Raw genomic sequence first — 23427 nt, 5'->3', positions numbered from 1 at the left:
ATTTTACATTTGATTGTTTTGTATTTTTTTTTAATTGAGTGGGTTGAGTGGGTTCAAAAAGATATGATTTCCGTGTGTTGTGGGTTCGAAAATATGAAGAAAAACAAAAGAGAAAAAGTGATGTGGCAGTGTGTTTAGTGGGTTGGGAGGGAATGACTCCCTCCTCCCTTAGTATCCTTAAATATAAGCCATAAAGTATACTTAAGTTTAGTTACCTAACATAAATAAAATATGTAATCGTTTCTTAATTAACATTATACAACCAATTAATTGATTGAGATTACAATCAACTAATTTTTTTGAAAAAAAAAAACTTTAATGAAATCTGTAAAACTTGATCAACATGTCCCATATAAGCTTCATATTAATGAAATCTAAGTTTTACTAGTTATAGCAACGTGTTTTATAAAACTACAAGAAAGAACATACTAACATCTTGGCTTCTTGCTTTAGATCTTGTGATTGTCAGTTGTTGCAGTGGATGAAGAATCAAAAGTAGAACCCCTCTAATGAAGTCAAACCCACAACTCCAAAAACAAAAGGAAGAACCCTGGAATAGGGTTTAGTCAAAATTCTCTAACCCTAGGATAGAGGTTAGAAATTTTGTATAGATGAGAGAAAAAAAAAAGACAAAGTGGACGATTTCTAGAGTGAATAACAGCCCCATCATTTGACCCATATCAATTTATTTATAGCTAGCTGATCAAATCCTAAAGGATACAAACTTTTTAGGGTTTATCCTTATTTTCGATAAACCCTAATTTTGATCTATTCATTTTATGCAAAATCAACAGAAAACAATGGCTCTGATACCATTGATGGGTTTTATAGGTTATAAATCTATGCATGAGGCGGGAAAATATTTAACTCTTAAGTTCACATGCAACCTATTTGGATCTATGTTTTCTCTATTGATAGCAATAAATTATGAACATCAAGAACCCTAGCAAACCCTAGGTAATTTCGAAAATACAAGAGAGTTAGGGTTTACATACCTTTTGATTATTATAACAAATAACTAATTCAAATCTTTCTTCAAAATTCTTGGAAAGCAAGCACTGGAAATCTAATGTCTCTAATGATTTGTACTCAAACCCTAGTAACAAGATGACTTGAGGAAAGAGGAGTAGAGAAGGAATTTTCATTCTTCAGCCTTCTAGGTAGTAAGGACCATGAAAATAATGAGTCAATGGGTCATATTTATAGCTAGGGGATCATAAGGATAAACCCTGATTTGAATTTTAAAATAATAATATTTTAATCTATTCAAATCCTTATCCTTATCAGCTATCAGGAATATTCCAGAAACCCTAAAAGGATCCAAGAAATCGTCCAACCCTAGAAACAATCTCGAATTGTCTCTATTGTTCAACTATTGAACAGTTACAATTCAGCCCTTACACTTTTAATTAATTTCAATTAATCCTAAAATTAATTCCAGTTAGTTTCTGATTAATTATTAATTAAACAATATTATTTCTAATTAATACATTAACCTCATAATATATTAACAAACCATTTATTGCTATTTATTAATCATATAATAAATCAATAAATCAACATCTCTCTTCAAAAGTCATTATACACCATTACAAGTTATGAGGGCAACCCAAAAAGAACTTTGCTTCCATTTGCAGCTTTATACCAATTTAGTTGTGATCTTAGACACCTTAATCCAACAGTCAAAATTGTCCATATCAATGCTCTGGGAGCTTTTGGAATATTCCAATTAATCTCTTGGATTAATTAATATTCAAGCACTTTAATTAATTAAAACAATTTACTTAATTACCAAAATAATTTCTAATTAATTTATTAATTCCTTAATAAATTAACAACTTATTCTTTCCATTTCCTTAATGTTATTTGGGTCATGAAGTCAACCCAAAATGATACTGTTATTATTAGAAATATTACAAAAACAATTAATGACCTTTGACACCATTTCCAGCAACCTCCACTTGCAAATTTATGCAGGTGCATACATATTGTTATCTCGATTTAAAATTAAAAGATGACGGTGTTCTATTACTTATCTTTATGGAGATGTCTCATACAAACTAAACTCAAAAAACTCTTACTCAAAAACTTGTTCTTATCGAGGGTTTATGGTTGAGTAATTAAGGTACAATACCAGGTCGTTTTAACGATACATCGATGGATGGGATGGTAACATGTAACCTATTCAAAAGGGTCAAAACCAAAGTTCACCAGTCTTTTTGTTTTCATTAAAAAAAATGTTAGGTCATACTCACAAAATAGCCAAAATATTAGACTTTTTAGCAAATAATTGTATGTTTTAAGAAGTTGACATGAGACTCATGGTAATGTCAAAAGGTATAAGGTTCACTTAGTACGAATAAAGTTAGAGATAAGGGTAATGGGTTGTTTGTTAGTCTCTTAATTGAAAATTTAAGAGATCATGTATGGATTTATAAGATCGAGGGTGTTTGGTAAGGAATGAAAAAAAAAGCCTCTTAATTCTTAAAGAGTCCCTTAAAGTTTCAGATGTAATATTACATCAGCCCACATCATCTTCACTGCATCCTCACTAACACACCACTAACCATTGGAAATAGTTATCACTCCAGTTATTTATACTTTTTTTTACATTAAATTAAATAAACAAAACATAATTTTTAAAATTAAATAAACATTTTATTAATCAATACTTGCTGAATCTTGAAGGGAAATGATTGAAGCTTTCCTGTGAATACCCAATTAATCAATAATGAGCAAAAACACCATCCAATTCATTAAACCAATCACAAGTCTATTAACTACATTAGAAATTAAACCTCCAAAATTATCAGATGCAAAATTGTAAGAAATCGGAGATCGTTGCTTCAACAAGTCGAAAACTAGAACTTAAACTTCCATAAACCCTCCATCGCTGATACCACTAGCCATCAGATTCACAAAGCCACCAAACAGAACAACCGTAATGAAGCTTTCAGGTGATGCTCTGATATACAGTGAGCAATGACATGGAAGCGATGAAGCTTTCAGATGGGGCCACCGGACATCGAAGGCCATGGAGTCATCAAAGGAGGTGGGAACTGGAAACGCCAATGGTGGGAGGTTTGTTGAGAACCGTTATGTTTATAATTGTTACAAACCTAAACATTAATTAATTATTGGGTAAGTATTGCATATTTGTATATTTGTGGGGGTGTGTTTTGTTATGTCTGTGCAGGTATTGGGTTTACACGCGGGTCGTTGGTTATACCCCATGGTGTTATGATCCAGGGTATATGTACTCAGTTTCAACTTCATTTGTCTAAGTGAGACTAGATATTTTAGTGTGTGAAAACTGTTCATTCTCTCTGTTCATTCTCTCTACGATCCAATTTAGGATTTGTTCATACTTCTTACAATTGTCTGTATTGTTCTTAGTTTTGTATGAGAGTGAGTGTATATGTAGTAAGGTTTCCGTTGTAATATGTTTGATGTATAAACCATCTGTTTCATAGTGAATGAAATGATGAAGTTGGGAAATCTTTGAGTTGTTTAGATTCTTTAGATGGTATCAGAGCTTAGGCTCCTTGTTCCTGCAACGATCGTTGAGTTCGTGTTGTTTCTGTGACGATCGTTGATTTCCGCCGCCTTTTCGATTGATTAGGTATTTTTTGAATCTCTCACTCTTTCGTTTTGATTTGATTTACACAGTTTTTGGTTAGTCGGAGGGTTTCTTGAACTCTATCTACCATAAACTGTGTTCTACTTGGTATTCGGTTCGGTTATTGAAGAAAACCCCTAAATCGAAACGAATACCTGTGTTTGGTTCTTTTTGCTTTTAGATCTTGGTACTGCGAGTGTGTTTGTGATCTTGCAGGTTCTGCTGTGCGATTATCGATTGCAATACTGCTCGTCAATTGGAAACCCTAAACTGATCGATCAATCTCTTGTCTGAATAACTCTCTAGGGGTCGGATTTCATCACCGATAAACCCTAGTAGAGAACGGACTGAGAGAGTCGATTCCTTGTTATCTCCTCTAAAATCTCTGTGAGGTTTCTCGTTCTTTATCCTTTTCTATATCTGTTCTGGGAGATCCTGGTGTCTTGTGTACACCAGTTATTGTTTTTCTTTTTCTAAGTCATCTGTTGTTCTGTTATTCTCTCTGTACTGATTGTCTTGGGCCCCAACATACGTGGTGATCATCTGGACATAAGATCTGTACATGGACTTGTTTTCTAGCTGTTTTTTTGTTGTTCTTGATTGCTTTTATTTGCCTCTATGGCAGGTGGTTCTACTGATCCACCTGGTGGAAGTGGAAAGGATGATCAAATTAATTTTGATGATCCTCTCTACATTCACCCTTCTGATAATACTGTTACCTCTATTATTACAACCAAGTTAATTGGTAATGAAAATTTTAGATTATGGAGAAGCTCCATTTCTAGGGCTCTTAAGGCAAGAAACAAGTTAGGATTTGTTGATGGTTCTTATAAAAGAAGTAATGTAGATGATTCTAAGAAAACTAAATGGGATAGGGCAAATGCTGTTGTTTGTTCTTGGCTTTTATCTTCTATTTCTGACTCCATTTATCAGAGTCAAGCTTATTCTGAAGTTGCAGAGGATATTTGGGAAAATCTTTTTGAAACTTACAATAAGTCTGATGGGTCTGTTGTTTTTAATATTCATCAGCAGATTAATTCTCTTAAACAAAATGGTATTTCTTTGTCTGATTACTTCAATAAGCTTGATTCTTTATGGAATGAGTTTGATGGTCTTACTAGTCTAACTGAATGTACATGTGATGCCTCTATCAAATTGAAGGATCACTCTAATCTCATGAAACTTATGCAGTTTTTGTCTGGTCTTGATGATTCATATGGTCAAGTCAAAAGTCATATTTTGTTGATGGACCCTTTACCTAATGTGAAAACTGCTTTTTCTATTGTGTCAAGAGAAGAGTCACTTCAAAGGAATGGTTCTTTGACCTCTCTTCAGTCATCTCAGTCTGTGACTAAATCTCAGTCTTCTGCTTTTAACAGCAGGTTTAATAATAGGAACAATAATAATAAGAATAAGAGTCAAATAGTTCAATGTAAGAAATGTGGTGTGAAAGGTCATACCATAGAAAAATGCTTCAAGTTAATTGGATATCCTAAGGATTTTAAGTCAAGAAGTGAAACAAATAATCAAAATAATTTTGTTAAGAATTTTTCTGCAAACTCAACCACTACTTCTTCTGGAAGTACTGGTACTAATAATTTTTCTGACTCCATTGGGGATTCTGAGTTTCATCAACTCACTAAGGATCAATATGTCAAACTTTTACAACTTATTGGTCATAGGCAAGTCAATGAGGAAGCTTCTGCTAGTGCAAATATGGCAGGTACTTGTTTGTTTAAAGCCTTTAATGCTTCTGTTAATGGTCAAAAATGGATAGTTTACTCAGGAGCTAATCAACATATGATTGCTTCTGAGTCACTGCTTCATGACACTGTGGATGTGTCTAAGTTAGAATTACTTGTCAGTCATCCTAATGGTACATAAGCTAAAATTGATAAAATTGGTAATATGAATTTGTCTAGTTCTTTGACTCTATTTGATGTTTTTGTTGTTCCTGATTTCAATGTTAATTTGTTGTCTGTGCATAAGGTTTGCAAAGACAGTAACCGTGAAGTTGTTTTTAATGAACATAATTGTAAAATTCAGGATTTACAATCAAATGTGATGGTGGGGAATGGTAGAGAGTCTGGATGTCTCTATTACATAAATAGTGTACCTTCAGGTAATCTATCTAGTTCATCTATTTCCTCTTCTGTTTGTTATGTGTCTAAATTAACTTGGCACAATAGACTTGGTCATCCTTCTGATCAAGCCTTAAGTTCCTTAAGGAACAAACTTAAAATTGGAAATGAAAATCTTCCACCTTGTGATGTTTGTCATAAAGCTAAACAGACTAGACAACCCTTTCCTATTAGTCAACATACTACTTCTAAACTTAGTGAGTTAATCCATTTAGATGTCTGGGATCCCTATAGAGTGACAACTACAGAAGGATTTAGATATTTTTTGACAATTGTGGATGACTATACTAGGGCAACTTGGGTTTATCTGTTGAAGTCCAAAGATGAAGTTTATAATTGTGTTCTTACTTTCTTTAATATTTTACTTAATCAGTTTTTTGTTAAAATCAAGATTGTTAGATCTGACAATGGTACTGAATTTTTAAATAGTAGGATGAGACAATTGATTGAGTCCAAAGGAATTTTACATCAAACATCTTGTGTTCATACTCCACAACAGAATGGTGTTGTGGAGAGAAAACATAGACATATTTTAAATGTTGCTAGGTCATTAATGTTTCAATATGGTATACCAATCAAGTACTGGGGAGATGCTATCCTAACCTCTGTTTTCCTGATTAATAGAACTCCTACTTCTGTTTTAAATGGTGCTTCTCCCTATGAACTTGTTTATAATAGTACACCAGTTTTTGATAAACTTAGAGTTTTTGGATGTTTATGTTTTGCCACCAAGTTAAATAATTCAGATAAGTTTTCTGAAAGGGCTGATAAATGTATTTTTCTTGGCTATTCTTCTGATAAAAAGGGTTATAAAGTACTTAGTCTTGATTCCAATTTTGTTTTTGTCTCCAGGGATGTAAAATTCTACGAGTCAGTGTTTCCTTTCAAGCTTAAATCCTCATCTTTGACAGATAAATCTGTTGTCACTGTAGACTCAAATGACCTGTTTTCCTATGATGACTCAATTGACTCTAGTTTTGTTCTAGATAACACTAGGTTAGAAAGTTTGAGAAGTGACCATCAGTTGGATGGTGCTAATGCAGACCATAACCTGGATGAGACTTGTCCCTCTAATGTCAGCAACCAGACTGGTGAGGCATATGTGCCTCCTTCTGGTGAGATGCTTCCAAACTCTTCTGCTTTTTCTGAGGAAAATGATTCACTAAATTCTGATCCTTCTGATAGTTTGTCAACTAGGGTTACTAGATCTGGTCGGAATGTTAACATGCCAGTTAGATTTATTGATTATGTTGTAGAGGGTAAGCATAAATATGGAATTGAAAGGTCTGTTAACTATTCAACTCTTAATAAGGATAATTTTTGCTTTGTTTCTAGTCTGAATAAAACTGTTGAGCCAAAATCATATAGTGATGTTGCTTTGGATCCTAATTGGATCAAGGCCATGAATGAGGAAATGGAGGCTCTCTATAGAAATAATACCTGGGAAATAACTAACCTTCCTAAGGGAAGAAAAGCCATTGGATGTAGATGGATTTATAAAATCAAGTATAAGTCCAATGGTGATATAGAAAGATATAAGGTCAGACTTGTTGCTAAAGGTTATAACCAAAGAGAGGGTATAGATTATGAGGAGACTTTTTCTCCTGTAGCTAAAATAGTAACAGTTCGTGTTGTTGTTTCTATGGTTGTTCATAATTTTTGGCCTCTTTATCAGTTAGATATTAACAATGCATTTTTATATGGAAATTTGTCTGAGTGTGTATATATGAATCAACCTGAAGGATATCATTCTAAGGATGATGTCAGAGTTTGCAGGTTATTAAAATCACTTTATGGGCTTAAACAAGCTCCAAGAAAGTGGAATGAGAAGCTCTGTTCTTCTCTTTCCAGTTTTGGCTTTAAGCAAAGCATAAATGATTATTCCTTATTTGTTAGAAATTGTCAAGATACAATTGTTGTTCTTCTTGTCTATGTAGATGATATTATTTTAACTGGTAATAATGAAGCTGAATTAAATAATGTTAAAAGCTTCCTTAAGTCTCAGTTTTTAATCAAGGACTTAGGTGATCTGAAATATTTATTAGGTATTGAGGTATTAAAAACTGAGAATGGAATTTGTCTTAATCAAAGAAAGTATTGTATGGAATTACTCCATGAATTTAGGATGCTTCCTTGTAAACCTGTTAAAACACCACTTGAGCCTAATTTGGTCATTAAAAGAGAATATGATTTGGAAAAATCTGATTATTTGGTCAATATAACTGAATACCAGAAACTTATTGGGAAATTGATCTATCTTACTGTGACTAGACTTGATGTTTCTTATGTTGTTCAACTGTTGAGTCAATACATGCATAAGCCATATAAATCTCATGTTAATATTGCTTTCAGACTGCTGAGGTATTTGAAAAACAGTCCATGTATGGGAATACATTTGACAAAGTCTAGCTGTTTTAATTTGGTTGGTTTTGTTGATGCAGACTGGGCTAAATGTCTTATTAGTCGAAGGTTTGTATCTGGTTATCTAGTGTACTTAGGTGAATCCCTTGTTTCATGGAAGAGTAAGAAACATAGTAATGTTTCTCGCTCTTCTACTGAATCTGAATACAGGGCTTTAGGTAGTATAACTTGTGAGATAATTTGGATTTTAAAATTGCTTTATGATTTGGGTATAAAATCAAATTTACCTGTGGATGTTTTTTGTGACAGTGAGTCTGCAATTAAATTAGCTCTAAATCCTGTTTTTCATGAAAAAACAAAACATTTTGAAGTTGATCTTCATTTTGTTAGGGAAAAAATTGAAAATGGAATACTTAAAGTGAATAAAATTGTGTCTTCAAATTAAAATGCAGATATACTTACAAAATCTCTTGGTAGTGTACAACATGAGTATATTGTGAATCGACTTAATATGATTGATGTGTTTAAAAAGGTTGGTTAAATTCATGTTTTCTAAAATTAATGTTTAGTTTGAGGGGGCATGTTGAGAAGTGTTATGTTTATAATTGTTACAAACCTAAACATTAATTAATTATTGGGTAAGTATTGCATATTTGTATATTTGTGGGGGTGTGTTTTGTTATGTTTGTGCAGGTATCGCGTTTACATGCGGGTCGCTGGTTATACCCGATGGTGTTATGATCCAGGGTATATGTACTCAGTTTCAACTTCATTTGTCTAAGTGAGACTAGATATTTTAGTGTGTGAAAACTGTTCATTCTCTCTGTTCATTCTCTCTACGATCCAATTTAGGGTTTGTTCATACTTCTTACAGTTGTCTGTATTGTTCTTAGTTTTGTATGAGAGTGAGTGTATATGTAGTAAGGTTTCCGTTGTAATCTGTTTGATGTATAAACCATTTGTTTCATAGTGAATGAAATGATGAAGTTGGGAAATCTTTGAGTTGTTTAGATTCTTTAGAAGGTTTGGTTCAACAGCAGTCAATCGATGGATGATTACATGGGGATAATTTTGGGCTATTGTTCCCTTTTCCTGTGGATAGCTGACTTCAGGCGATAACAAAGACCGGTGATGAGGCGAAAGTAAATTAGAGAAGAAGACGAAGGTGTGGGGTGAAGCAAGGAGCGATGAAGGTGAATGGTTCGACTAGGGAAGAATGGGGGTGGGGATTGTGTGTGTGTGTTTGTAGAGAGAGAGAGAGATGTGGGTCCAAATTAATTAATTAATTATTTTTTTCATTTAAATTAAATAGAAAAAACATTATATATATATATATATATATATATATATATATATATATATATATATATATATATCAGAAAGGCATTACGGTCATTTCAGTTACCTATAGACAAAAAACGCAACGAATTTACCTCAAAAGGACCACCAATTCAAAAAAGTCGTGGTTTGGACTAAAACTCCAAAAAAATACAATTTTGTCTTGTGGTATGAACATATAAAAATTCTTGATTTTTCTGAGTTTATTTATATTAACCCCATGCACGATTTCTGCTTAGTTTTTGGATGATGTAGATTTTTTGCTAGTATTAAGAAAAAATGAAAGTGGAATTCTGTAATAAACAAATTGACAAAAATATGTTACTACTTTTTCCATTTGATCATTTATGGGGTTCCTGCTTATATGGGATGCAACCCCCCATAGTTTAATAAATATTTTGTAATTAACTTGGGTGCTAAGTGCTAACACACTTTATTCCCTTTTGGACTTTTGGTTGCCCCTTGTTAAAATAAAAGGCTTAAAGAAGTAAACAACACAAACCTAAATTATAAGGTAAAAAAGAAAGCAAACACATAAGAACGGTTTAAATGTTTATCATAATATAATTGCAGAATTAAAAAACTCAAAATTTACGACATGGTTAAGTTGGGTAATTCTCATTTTTATAAAAAAAAACCCCCAAGACATGATCGCTTAAAAAAAACAAAAACATCGCAGAAATTTAAAAAATAAAAGAGAAAAGGGCAAAATTTGTCTCTAAGGGTATCTTTGTCTTTTCTCTTCGTCATCACCAGCCATCATCATCATCATATGAGTCTTGACAAATGACAACACCCATCAGGCCACCATCACTTCTATACAAAACCAAGCCAAAAAACCCCCCAACTTTCTCCAATTTACTCATCCCCTCCCCTCATATTTTCTTGATCAGAAAGGGGGTAATTATGTAATTTACATAATATTTTGTAAATTGATTAATTTGAAGCAACAAGGGTTCCAGTTTGCACAGTTGCAGATTTCTTGGAATTCTCTGTTGATTTCTTGGATGATGATGATGAAGAAGAAACCTTCTTCCATCTCCTCTCTCTTGCCTCATCATTCTCAATCTGTTCTTGTCTACACTCTTGGCTACAGAATGGAGTGTTCCCTCTGTGTCAAATTACAAAAATACCCATCAGAATATAACCAAAACAGCAAAACTAACATACTACAACCACCCCATATGCATATAAAATACAACTCTGTATGCCTCTTTAGACATGTTGACTTCATCTCGAAAATAATTTTAGATGGTACCACTCTTTATGTATAAAGTACAACCCTTCTATGTATTGGTTTTTTTTTTTTTTTTTTTTTTCAAAAGAGTTGAATCTTTATGTTGGTTTTGTTCATTGGGTTGAAAACTTTAGAAGTTCTTTTGTCCTGATACAATGAATCTTGTCCCCTGTAGGAATTTACGGAAATACCCTTCACAAATCTCAAAACAAATCGACATCGTACAACAGGGTATGCAACCTTCTTCAAGACTACAACTCTTTATGCATAAGGCACAACCCTTTATGCACATGTCTTGTTTTCCCAGAAGCTGATGAATCTCCTGAAAGATTCTATGACAGAATTTCCATGGTACAACCCTTCTATGAATCTGGTTCTATCCTTGATGATCTTTATAAAAAGATTGCATCACTACGTTGATTGATTCGATCGATAGTTATTTTGTCAAAGGTACAAGTCTATGATGCACATATTGGGAAAGAAAAAAAGAATTGATTTTAATTTTATACCTGTACATGAATATGTCACTGTTATGACCCAGCGGCTTGGAGCAAAGAGTACAAGCTTCAAGAAAATGAGGCTCTTCGTACCCGGCGTAAGATAGCGCAGCAGACTTCATTGTGTGTATAAACTAAAAGAAGACGTTGGCGATCGCTAAGATGAGCGAGGGGTGTGTAGGTTAAAGATCAAGGGACTGTGGGAAGGAATTCTTGCTGTAGAGAAGTGATCATTTATAGAGTTTATAGAGGAGAGGTGCTAGGGATCGGGTGTGAGATGGAGCAGGGACCATACGTGGTTCTTAGTTTATAGATTAATGACACGTGTTGGTGAGATTGGGGTTCTTCTTGATTCTAGAGTGGTCCGTGATGCAGGAGATTAATACAGGTTTTTTCAAACCACTTTCCCTTTCCAAAATTCAAGGGGCCTGAATCCAGTGGCATAGCCTATTAATTATTGAGGTACTTTTTCTTCTTTTTTCTTTTGTGGTCCTTTAGGTTTATGGGTTTTACAATTTCGGACATATATTTTCGTTTACCTACCATTTTACACATTATCAAAGTGATTGCTTATCAATTATCAATTTATCATATTTATCTATTGTCCTGGTTAGAAATTATCAATCATAGGTTGTTGTTATATAATAATAGTCATCCAAATGGTGATAAAATATATAATAATAATGCTTATTTTGTACTTATGACAATCAACATATAAAATTGAATTAACAAATCCTCTAATCTGCATCATTAGAAATATTCTTTTATATTTGTTTAATCACTGCATAAAATATGCTTAATAATAGCCAAATATTGTTTCTAGAATTGTTAAGAAGGTCTCGGATTTGTCATATAGATTAAGGTCCCGTTTGATAGTTTCTGTCTGGGAAAGTGCTGTCTGGTAAAGTGCTGTCTGGAAAAGTTTTCTGACTGGGAAAGAAACCATGTTGTTTGATTGTACATCTGATTGACTGTGCTGAATGATGAAAAAAAGTAATAATTCAATAAAAGATAAATTTAAAAAAAGTTATTTAAAAAAAATAATAATCCAAGAAAGAAAGAAAGAGGCTGGGTTTGGTGCATAATTGTCTTTCCAGCCCATTCAGCCAGAAAGATATGATTTTGGGGCTTTCTGGGAAAGACACATCTTACCGGGAAAGACCATTTTTTGTGCAAATCAAACAGTCTTTCCGGTCCATTCAGCCAGAAAGATCTGTTTGGACCTGGAAATATGCGTATCAAACGGGCCTAAGTTATATGATACTCATAATAAAAATCTAATAGTTAAGGTATAAAATTCTACACAAAAGATGTATATTTTAAAGTTTGACACACCAAAAATGTCTTATTGTTTCGTGGTTGACTTTTTACATATGTCTTGTGTGGGTTAGCATGGATCATTTGGATGATATGATTTATCAATATTTTGAGATTAAATTATATGAGGGTCAAGTACCGAGAAAACATATGAAATATATACAAAATAAAATTGCAAAATATATATAGGTGTTTAGCTTAAAATTGTCATTTTTTTTCCAAAAATGTTTGGACTAGCACTATCGATTCAAAAGTTTCATTTTGTTGCGAATTTTGTCCAAACATTTTAAACTTTTTATAATGATAGATATACCCCTTATTATTTTATTTTCCATTTTTCTTTTATTACATCAATTAAAAAACAATTAAAAGTTGAAATAAAAATAAAATTCTATGTGTTGACCCAATGAGTCTGTTTGTTTGTATTGTCAGTTATATGGGCATTGGAAATGAAGTTGCCTATAATACCTGAAAGATCTTAGAGATAGTAAAGTCAAGTCATGTGACTCTACTTCAGGTATATCCATTATCTACCCTCATTGTTTTTGTAACATCCCGATGATTAAGGTACTTCTAATTTCAGCCCTATAATTTGATTATATTGCATTTTGGTCCCAAGTTCAAGAAATGTATGCACAAAGCGCTTTAATGGCATTATTGTAAATTTTGGGTCTTCGGAGTACGCCATGCGTACGTGGTGTACGCTGAGCGTACTAGGGCGTGCCCTAGTACGCATGGCGTACACCAGTGTACGCATGATGTACTTACCAAAGAAGGAAACCCTAAATTTTAAGGGTTTAGCTCATATATAAGCATCCTTATGACATCATTTTCCTTCATCTTATCAGCCTCCACCCTCTCATTTGTGTTTGAAGCCCTAGTTCATCTTGTGAAGCCATTTCAAGCCTTAAAGAGTGTGTTTGTGTGTTTAAGAGAAGAAGGAAGAAAACCAAGCTCATCTTGGAAGAGTGAAGCACTTTGGATTTGGGATTTATTCTTCATTTGCAAGTCTTCTAAGATATAAAGTTTGCATCTTTGTCTTTCAATCATGTAGATCTAGAAATGGGTGTTTTAGTGATACTTTTGGTCCTAAATGTCTTATCTTGAGCAGGGCATGTTCTTGACAATTTGAGTTGTCCTTTCAGATCCTAGGAGGGGTCCTAAGCCATAAAAATGAAGTCCAAATGGTTAGTTTTGCTCCATGCATCTTGTAGAAGGTCTTAATGGATTAAGACTGAAAGAACCCCTTTCTAAACTTTCGTATTTCTGAAAGACCCAAACTTTCATACTTGACAATTGTTAATCCAAAACATGCTACATGCATATTTATAAAACAATATCTTACATTGATAAAGTGATTACAAAAGACTGGATACAAACCGACTATGTTTTAATATTTTACATAACTACCCAGGATATTGTAATTTTATACAAACATAAACCGAAATACAAAAGTAATAGTAAAAACTATTTTACATCTTCCAACAGTATATGACTATACTGGATTCTTATTACCTGCAATTGTTAAATACTGAGAGGGGTAAGCGGTGACGCTTAGTGAGTTCAACAATAGATACAATATAACGTTATGTCATATATATACTTCAATATGGAATAAGCAAAGAGGAACAAGAAACAACAAAGGCATATGTGAATCATGTGACAAACTTTCCATATCAATCAATGATTTGATACGAAGATATACGATCATTAAAGCTTCGGCCCAAATGGCACGGAAGACATACACTTTCTGATTTAAACATTTCGGTAGATTTCAAGCTTATAGCCCTATCTAACCATCTGCCAATGCCATAGAATAGAAGTCATTCTCTTACGGAGACATGCTCTACATGGCCAGAGGCTACGTACCAGTACCACCGTGAATCTAAGTCCTTTCACTGATCACATGGTCAAAGGTATAGCTTTGCTATCATAAATAGCAGAAATAAAAATAACACGGGAAAATAACCCGGAATAATAACACTGGAAAGCACATAGCACATAGAACACATAACATACAATTGTTCCTATATATTGAACCCACCATGAAATAACCGGGGGTTAAAATAGTAAATTGGACAGCACTTCGGCTCTAAATATAACTTCCTTCGTTGAAAACCGGAAGATTTATTGAAAACCGGGTTCTGCGAAGGTAGAGCTTCAAACCGAAAAGATAAAGTTCTCGGGCTTCTCGGGCACTTCGGGGTGTGTTTGGGGTGTTGGAAATGATTTCGGGGCTTCGGGGGAAGTCAAAATAGCTAAAATATTGATTTAGGGGTCAAAATTGGCAATTTTTCAAAATTACTCGGGAAGGCTCGCAGCCTTCTATTTATAGGAGGGGAGATGCGAGGTTCGGCCAAAGGAAGGGAGAGTCACCGGACACGCGGCAGCGAGGGAGCGAGCCACGAAGCGACGTCGGATGCGAGACATGAAAGCAAGCTCGGACGCGAGGCACCTGGTGCGAGGCGCGTCGGACGCGCATTGGGCCACTGTTCGGACGAATCGGAAGGCGACGCGTCATCGGCTGGGTCTTCGGCTCGGACACGTGGCGCGCATGACTCACCGAAATCGGCCTTATCCTTGCGAGATTCTTCGGATATTGAGCCCAAATCTTCTAAAATCCATAACTTTCGCATACGGGCTCCATTTTTGACATTCTTTATATGCACGCGTAGGCGGGAATATATTCTACAACTTTCGTTTAGACTTCGTCGGCTAATTTTGACTTTATTTTTATTTTTATTTTTAACAGACCAGGACAGAAAAATCCGTTAAAAATTCATAATTTCTTCATCCGACGTCCGTTTTCGTCAGTCCTTTTACCGCTGTACTACTATTGACGAGACATTCGATTCTCGTTTAGGTTGTGTCGGGTAAAATTCACTCGATAGAAAATTCGAGTTTTTAGCTGTTTACTGCTATTCCGAAACTTAGAAAAATCATAACTTCTTCATACGAAGTCAGATTTGGACGTTCTTTTTATGAAAATTCTCGGTTTAACAAATACTACGACTTTTATTTAGATCACCAAGGCTAAAAAGTAGTTTATCAAAAACTCACTTTTTACGTCATTCGGCGTCGTGCCGGTTTTGTCGTGGATCTTCAATTGGTCATAACTTCTTTGTTATAACTCAGATTTCGATGAGGTTTTCGCCTAAATGTTTCTAATGAAATTATCTACCACTTTCAATAATAAAATTTTAATTATTTCAAATTTTATATTTTCATTAAATTTCGATATTTATCTTTTGATTGGAATCTCATAAGACTTCCAATATTTTTCCGATTGATTCTAAACATAGTTTTACTTAATTTCTAGTAAAAACCATCTGTTAGAACTCAATACTCCAATTTCATATAATATTTCATAATATTATTTACTTTTAAAATTACATAACATGATAATTGAACGTGTATGTTACAAATACCTCCTCCTTTTGAGGATTTCGTCCCCGAAATCACAACGATTTAGACAAATGAGGATATTTTGCTCTTATCTCATTCTTATTTTATTATCCAGTTTTACTTCGGATAACGGAACCGTTTTCATCATATATGCTTAAACCTTTACGCAGATAACTTACATGAAACACATCATGAATACCTGTCAAATCTTCAGGCAATTCTAAGTGGTATGCTTGCTTACCAATCATTCTTTCTTCCCAAATCGCATTATACCTTTCGATGGGGATATCTTCAGTATTACAAAATCACCCACCCGGAATTCTACGGGTCATCTCCTCTTTTCTGCATAGGACCTCTGTCGATCCTGGGCCGCTTTCATTATTTCTCGTACAATTTGAATCTTATCAGTGGTGTCTTGAATCATTTCAGGGCCACTAAGGATCTTCTGTCCTACATCATGCCAACATAATGGAGTATGACATTTGCGACCATGTAATGCTTCATATGGTGGTATTTTGATTGAAGTGTGGTAACTGTTATTATACGAAAATTCGACAAAAGGTAAGTACTTGTCCCAGTTACCACCGAACTCCAAGACACATGCACGAAGCATATATTCTACTGTTTGGATTGTTCTCTCCGTCTGACCATCTGTTTGGGGATGATAAGTTGTGATGAGGGCAACTCGAGATCCCAATTCACGTTGGATACTCGCCCAAAAGTGAGAAGTGAAACGAATATCACGATCAGAAATAATCTTTAGTGGCACACCATGTCTCGCCACAACTTCGTCTAAGTAAACTTGTGCGTATTTCTCCATTGGAGCCGTTTCACGTATGGCGAGAAAATATGCACTCTTAGTCAGTCGGTCGACAATTATCCAAATGTTATTATTCTATATAGCAGTCTTTGGCAATTGGAGCAGCATTAGGTATAAGATCAATTCGGAATTCTACTTGCCTATCTGGGGGTAGTTCAGGCAATTCGTCGGGGAAAACATCAGGGTATTGACGGGAACATCAATTACAGTTTTCTTCCCCTCTTTTGAGATATCAACTGTATAAGCCGGATAAGTAGAATATCCCTTCGATATAAATTTACGAGTTTTTAAGAAAGAAATTATTATTTTCACCATAGACATAAATAGAATCTTCCCTTTCGATAGGGATGAGTACTATCTTTTTGTAGCACAAGAATTTTGCGCGGTTCTTTGACAACCGATCCATGCCAAGAATAATATCAAAGTTGGGCAAGGAGATAGGAATTAGGTTAGCAAGAAGATTATAACCTTCAATTCCTATTACACTATCTCTATAGACTTTATCAGCAAGTAATGATATACTTCCTATGTTATCTATATGAAATGATTGGAAAAATGTGTAACAAGCGATTTGAAAAGAATATTCGAATTCTCGAGACACAAAAGAATATGAGGCATTGGAATCAAATAAGATGTGAACAGGTCTAGATTTGACGAGAAATGTACCAGTCACAATATTCAGGTTCTCGCGTGCCTCTTCTACGGTAATCTGGAATACACAGCTTTTAGCTTTTGGCACCTCCTCCTTTTTAGTTGGAGTACTCTTTGATTGTTGAACGGAAACTTGACTCCCCGCCATTAGACTAGTAAGAGCAGGGCAGAAACGTTTATTGTGTCCAGTAACACCACATGCATAACAAGTAACATCTCTAGCTAATGATTGCTCAATCCTTTAATGAAGATCGTTATATTTCTATCGACTACCTCGACCATCTACTTCTTCAATATTCCTACTGAAGTTTCGTCACTATACAAGACATGGTTCTCTGAACCAATCAACTCCTTTCGTGGATTTATACTAATCGGACTCGATTCTTTATGACCACTAAGGTTCGAATGGAAATCGTCTCCTTAGTCATCACCGAAACAAAGGTAATGACACACTTGAACAAGAACGGAATCAATTATTAGCTTCTTGGTAACCTTGTGATTTTCCCTGATCCAAGTGTGAGTCTTGTGCTTCCAGTAGTATAGGCATCTACTACTATTCACACCTACTCATACTTGTCCCAAGTATTGTCTCGCAGTTTCCAAGTCACCATTCAAAATCACAAAGCAACTTATCACACATGAATGTGTTCAAACAAGTACTTACGACAATTTCTCCTAGACTCAATTAGGGATTTCACATTTCTATCAAACATATCTTAGATTTCCTATACTCGCCTTCTAAGATTCTTCTCATGCATATGCTCGATTTAGTAAAATAATATTTCACATTCCAACGGTGTTATTATTTCATTAAACATAGTTTGAATGTACAACACCACTCTATAGGTATTAATACACTATTTACGATATCAATTGATAAATATTATTTTACAATATTCCTCGATCGTTTATCTATAAAATTATCGATGTCGACTATCATAAGTCTTTTTATTACTTCGAAAAGTTTCATATCAGTTGTAATATAGAAATTTTTAAATCATAAAATTTCCTTTTCCATACTATGGTCGGCAACAGACCTTAAACTTTCTCAAATAATAGCAATATAAGCAAGCAACCTAAGTCATGCTATATCCATTTATCATTTAGAACATATTAGAATATAAAGCATATCTCCTCTTAATATTCTAGTGCTTGTGTCCATTTAGGTGTTTAACCTAAAATATATCAGATACACATCGTATTACTTAGCAATTCATGTTTAAGTCTAGAATTTCTCAAAATTCCTAGTTCACTTAAACTAATTCTATAGAAATTTTGAAGTAACTTAATATTTTAAAATACTAGGGTTTATCATTACCCAATACCCCACTTAAATCTTTCCTATGGTTTGTATCCATATATTCCTAATGAATCTGTTCATATATTGAACTTCCAACGATTTAAGTCTAAATACCAATCCGTGATATTTAGCTCACTTAAACTACTGCTCTGTTACCATGATTGAAAGAACCCCTTTCTAAACTTTCGTATTTCTGAAAGACCCAAACTTTCATACTTGACAATTGTTACTCCAAAACATGCTACATGCATATTTATAAAACAATATCTTACATTGATAAAGTGATTACAAAAGATTGGATACAAACCGACTATGTTTTAATATTTTACATAACTACCCAGGATATTGTAATTTTATACAAACATAAACCGAAATACAAAAGTAATAGTAAAAACTATTCTACATCTTCCAACAGTATATGACTATACTGGATTCTTATTACTTGCAATTGTTAAACACTGAGAGGGGTAAGCGGTGACGCTTAGTGAGTTCAACAATAGATACAATATAACGTTATGCCATATATATATACTTCAATATGGAATAAGCAAAGAGGAACAAGAAACAACAAAGGCATATGTGAATCATGTGACAAACTTTCCATATCAATCAATGATTTGATACGAAGATATACAATCAATAAAGCTTCAGCCCAAATGGCACGGAAGACATACACTTTCTGATTTAAACATTTCGGTAGATTTCAGGCTTATAGCCCTGTCTAACCATCTGCCAATGCCATAAAATAGAAGTCATTCTCTTACGGAGACATGCTCTACATGGCCAGAGGCTACGTACCAGTACCACCGTGAATCTAAGTCCTTTCACTGATCACATGGTCAAAGGTATAGCTTTGTTATCATAAATAGCAGAAATAAAAATAACACGGGAAAATAACCCGGAATAATAACACTAAAAATCACATAGCACATATAACACATAACATACAATAGTTCCTATATATTGAACTCACCGTGAAATAACCGGGGGTTAAAATAGTAAATTGGGCAGCACTTCGGCTCTCAATATAACTTCCTTCGTTGAAAACCGGAAGATTTATTGAAAACAAGGCTCTGCGAAGGTAGAGCTTCAAACCGAAAAGATAAATTTCTCAGGCTTCTCGGGCACTTCAGGGTGTGTTTCGGGTGTTGGAAATGATTCCGGGGCTTCGGGGGAAGTCAAAATAGCTAAAATATTGATTTAGGGGTCAAAATTGGCAGTTTTCCAAAATTACTCGGGAAGGCTCGCAGCCTTCTATTTATAGAAGGAAGGGAGAGTCACCGGACACGCGGCAGCGAGGGAGCGAGCCACGAAGCGACGTCGAATGCGAGACACAGAAGCGAGCTCGGACGCAAGGCACCTGATGCGAGGTGCGTCGGACGCACATTGTACCGCTATTCAGATGAATCGGAAGGCGACGCGTCATCGGCTGGGCCTTCGGCTCGGACACGTGGCGCGCATGACTCACCGAAATCGGCCTTATCCTTGCGAGATTCCTCGGATATTGAGCCCAAATCTTCTAAAATCCATAACTTTCGCATACGGGCTTCGTTTTTTACGTTCTTTATATGCACGCGTAGGCGGGAATATATTCTACAACTTTCGTTTAGACTTCGTCGGCTAATTTTGACTTTATTATTATTATTATTTTTAACAAACCGGGACAGGAAAATCCGTTAAAAATTCATAACTTTTTCATCCGACGTCCGTTTTCGTCAGTCTTTTTACCGTTGTACTACTATTGACGAGACATTCGATTCTCGTTTAGGTTGTGTCGGCTAAAATTCACTCGATATAAAATTCGAGTTTTTAGCTGTTTACTGCTATTCCGAAACTTAGAAAAATCATAACTTCCTAATACGAAGTCAGATTTGGACGTTCTGTTTATAAAAATTCTCGGTTTAACAAATACTACGACTTTTATTTAGATCACCAAGGCTAAAAAATAGTTTATCAAAAACTCACGTCATTCGGCGCCGTGCCGGTTTTGTCGTGGATCTTCAATTGGTCATAACTTCTTTGTTATAACTCAGATTTCGATGAGGTTTTCGCCTAAACGTTTCTAATGAAATTATCTACCACTTTCAATAATAAAATTTTACTTATTTTAAATTTTATATTTTCGTTAAATTTCGATATTTATCTTTTGATTGGAATCTCATAAGACTTCCAATATTTTTCCGATTGATTCTAAACATTGTTTTACTTCATTTCTAGTAAAAACCATCTGTTAGAACTCAATACTCCAATTTCATATAATATTTCATAATATTATTTACTTTTAAAATTAAATAACATGATAACTGAACGTGTATGTTACAAAGACCTTGAGTTATTAATGAGAATGTAAACTCATAAAGCTGGAAACTTTATGACTCTATAGTGTATTTTAGCCATGGATCTGAAGTGTGGTCGTAAGAGATTAAGCCATTAAGCTCTTAATTGAGTTTTGGACCTTGCGAGGGTACGCCCTACGTATGAGGTCAACCACCCCGATTGTGGTCAACTGCGAGGCTTCATGTACGCCCAACGTACCTCAGGAGTACGCTCCGCGTACGCACCCTGAGTTGACTCGGTCGTGTTGAATCGGTTGGATTGACTTAGTTGACCTAGTTGGTTTGACCAATTGACTTTGACCAAGTTTGACCTTGAGGGTATTTTAGGATTTTGATGGAATTGGTCAATTGGTGGGAATAGGTGTCGGTTAGAGAGCTGAGATTTGGAGTCGAGACCTCATCAGTTTCTATTCAGTTTGTGAGGTGAGTTTTCCTTACTGTACTTTCGGGACGAAGGCACCCAGGCCGGCCCATTGGATTGTTATCCTGGTTATTGCATGTTGGTATGTTATAGTGATCTATTAGATCGGTATCCTAATATCTAGGATGTATGTTATGCTTAGTGATCTGTAAGATCTATTTGATTGTCTGTGGATTGGTTATATATGTTTATCGGTTATGTATATATCGACATGTTATGGGTGGTTGGGTTGAGGCGAACCAATGGAAAGTGAAGGCCAAGAGACCCAGGACAATCCGGATAGACTAAAGACCCGTGAGGCGGACCGGGCAGACCAAAGGCCCGGAGAACGGTCTAGATAGGTTGAAGGCCCGATGAGGCGGTCCAGTCATGCTGAAGGTTCTGTGAGCGGTCCAGATAATATGTAGGCCTGCGAGGCAGTCCAGTCATGTTGAAGGTTATGTATGCATGCTATTTGTTATTGTATATGTTATTTGTTTGTGTTGGTACTTTAGGGGATCTCACTAAGCATTGGCTTATAGTTTTGGGTTATGTTTCAGGTACTTCGGATGATCACACAAAGGCGAAGGCGTGCCCGTACACATCCTCATGATTTGACTTATGATTTTGGGAAAACTCTGATGTTGAAATGTTTTTGAAAACTATGTCTGTAAACAAATTGTGAATTGGGGTGGTTTTAAAAAGTTTAAATTTATCATGAATTTTATGGATGTCACAATTTTATAAATTTATATTCATAGACTCTTAATACATGATGTGATGATCACATTTAGATTATATTACATGATCTAAGAGAAAGAAGGAAGCTTGAGCAAAGCAAGCTAAATCTGATCGTGAGAAATGCACTTTTGTCGCATGGTTCGATGGTCAGAATTTTAAGCTACTACTAAGGAGTTAGGATATATTTAATAGTTTGCTATTACTCTTCGGAGATGTCTATAAACATAGTTTTCTTGTATACATTGTAAGGACAAGTTCCAATTTTCTTTTATCAATAAATTGAAGTTTTTTTTATCTCATTTTATAGTTCCTTGCAATGGCATTAATGAGTTTGTTTCTAATAATAACGATATTAATTATGGATGTGATTCTTATAATATCGTGCTTGTGGTATTGTCAAATTTGACCAAGTGAAAGGAAGTCTCATCATACAATTCGAATTGGATGATGCATGAGAGTTTTGTTCATTAGAGAAATTATGACAGTCATTGTTCACATGTTTATGTGAGGCAGGTGATGGATTAATGGATCTATATATTGCTATGAACTCTTCAGATCCACCGCATAGGACGATAACTCTATTCGTCATGATTTACTGATGCTTTAGTAAATATGGTTGTGTTTATAAGATCAAGCATTATTTTGATACTTTGAAAACATTCAAAGAGTAGCAGAACGAATAGAAGAATCTATTAGGCAGAAAGATAAATGATTCACAAATCTGAAAGGAATGGAGAGTACTTTAGTATCATGTTTTATGATCATCTTAGTGATTGTGGAATTATATCACAATTGATCCTCGAAGAACATCTTAGTGTAATTGTATGAATAAGAAGATGAATCAGATATTGTTGGAAATGGTCCGATCAATAGATGACTCATATTTCATTCCCAATCGAGTTTTAGAGTTATGCTCTAGTAACTCTAAATCATATCTTGAAATTCATTTCATACTAAAAAGGGTGATAACACCTCGTAATATGTAAAGTAATAATGCTTTCTCAAGAACATTAAGAATTAGAGTTATGATGTTTTTCGGCAGTCGAGAAACAAAAGATGAACTGAATCCAATTATGAAGAGTGTTATCATGTCGAGAATCTGCAGAAAACCTTTTACATATTTGTTTTATCTCGTCGAGGAATGTTTCTTGAGAGAAAACTTATATGTCAAGAAATGAGTGGGAGTTGTATTGATCTTGAGGTTTCAAGAGTCAACCAACAATGATCCTTTTAATTATCACCAGTGTGTGACCTAATGTTGAAA

General features: G+C 34.7%; 1 protein-coding gene and 1 long non-coding RNA gene across 2 annotated transcripts; one reads left to right on the top strand and one right to left on the bottom strand.

The window, feature by feature from the left end:
* Window positions 1-10001: 10001 nt before the first annotated feature.
* LOC145105559 (FCS-Like Zinc finger 3-like) lies at window positions 10002-11420 on the bottom strand. The gene is made up of 2 exons (XM_079042639.1): window positions 11206-11420; window positions 10002-10570 (listed from the first exon to the last, which is right to left on the bottom strand). Exons 1-2 carry the CDS (start codon window positions 11313-11315, stop codon window positions 10396-10398), a joined length of 285 nt encoding a protein of 94 aa, XP_078898765.1. The 5' UTR covers window positions 11316-11420; the 3' UTR covers window positions 10002-10395.
* A 108-nt stretch (window positions 11421-11528) lies between these two features.
* On the top strand, window positions 11529-13712 carry LOC145105560 (uncharacterized). The gene is made up of 3 exons (XR_013707353.1): window positions 11529-11655; window positions 12943-13027; window positions 13359-13712. It is a non-coding gene; the product is annotated as an uncharacterized LOC145105560 (long non-coding RNA).
* Window positions 13713-23427: the final 9715 nt, after the last annotated feature.

This window comes from Lactuca virosa, chromosome 4 (assembly GCF_052849685.1).
Source record: "Lactuca virosa cultivar CGN04683 chromosome 4, Lactuca_virosa_CGN04683_v6, whole genome shotgun sequence".
NCBI classification, from domain to species: Eukaryota; Viridiplantae; Streptophyta; class Magnoliopsida; order Asterales; family Asteraceae; genus Lactuca; species Lactuca virosa.
This window is presented reverse-complemented; position numbering and strand designations above follow the sequence as displayed.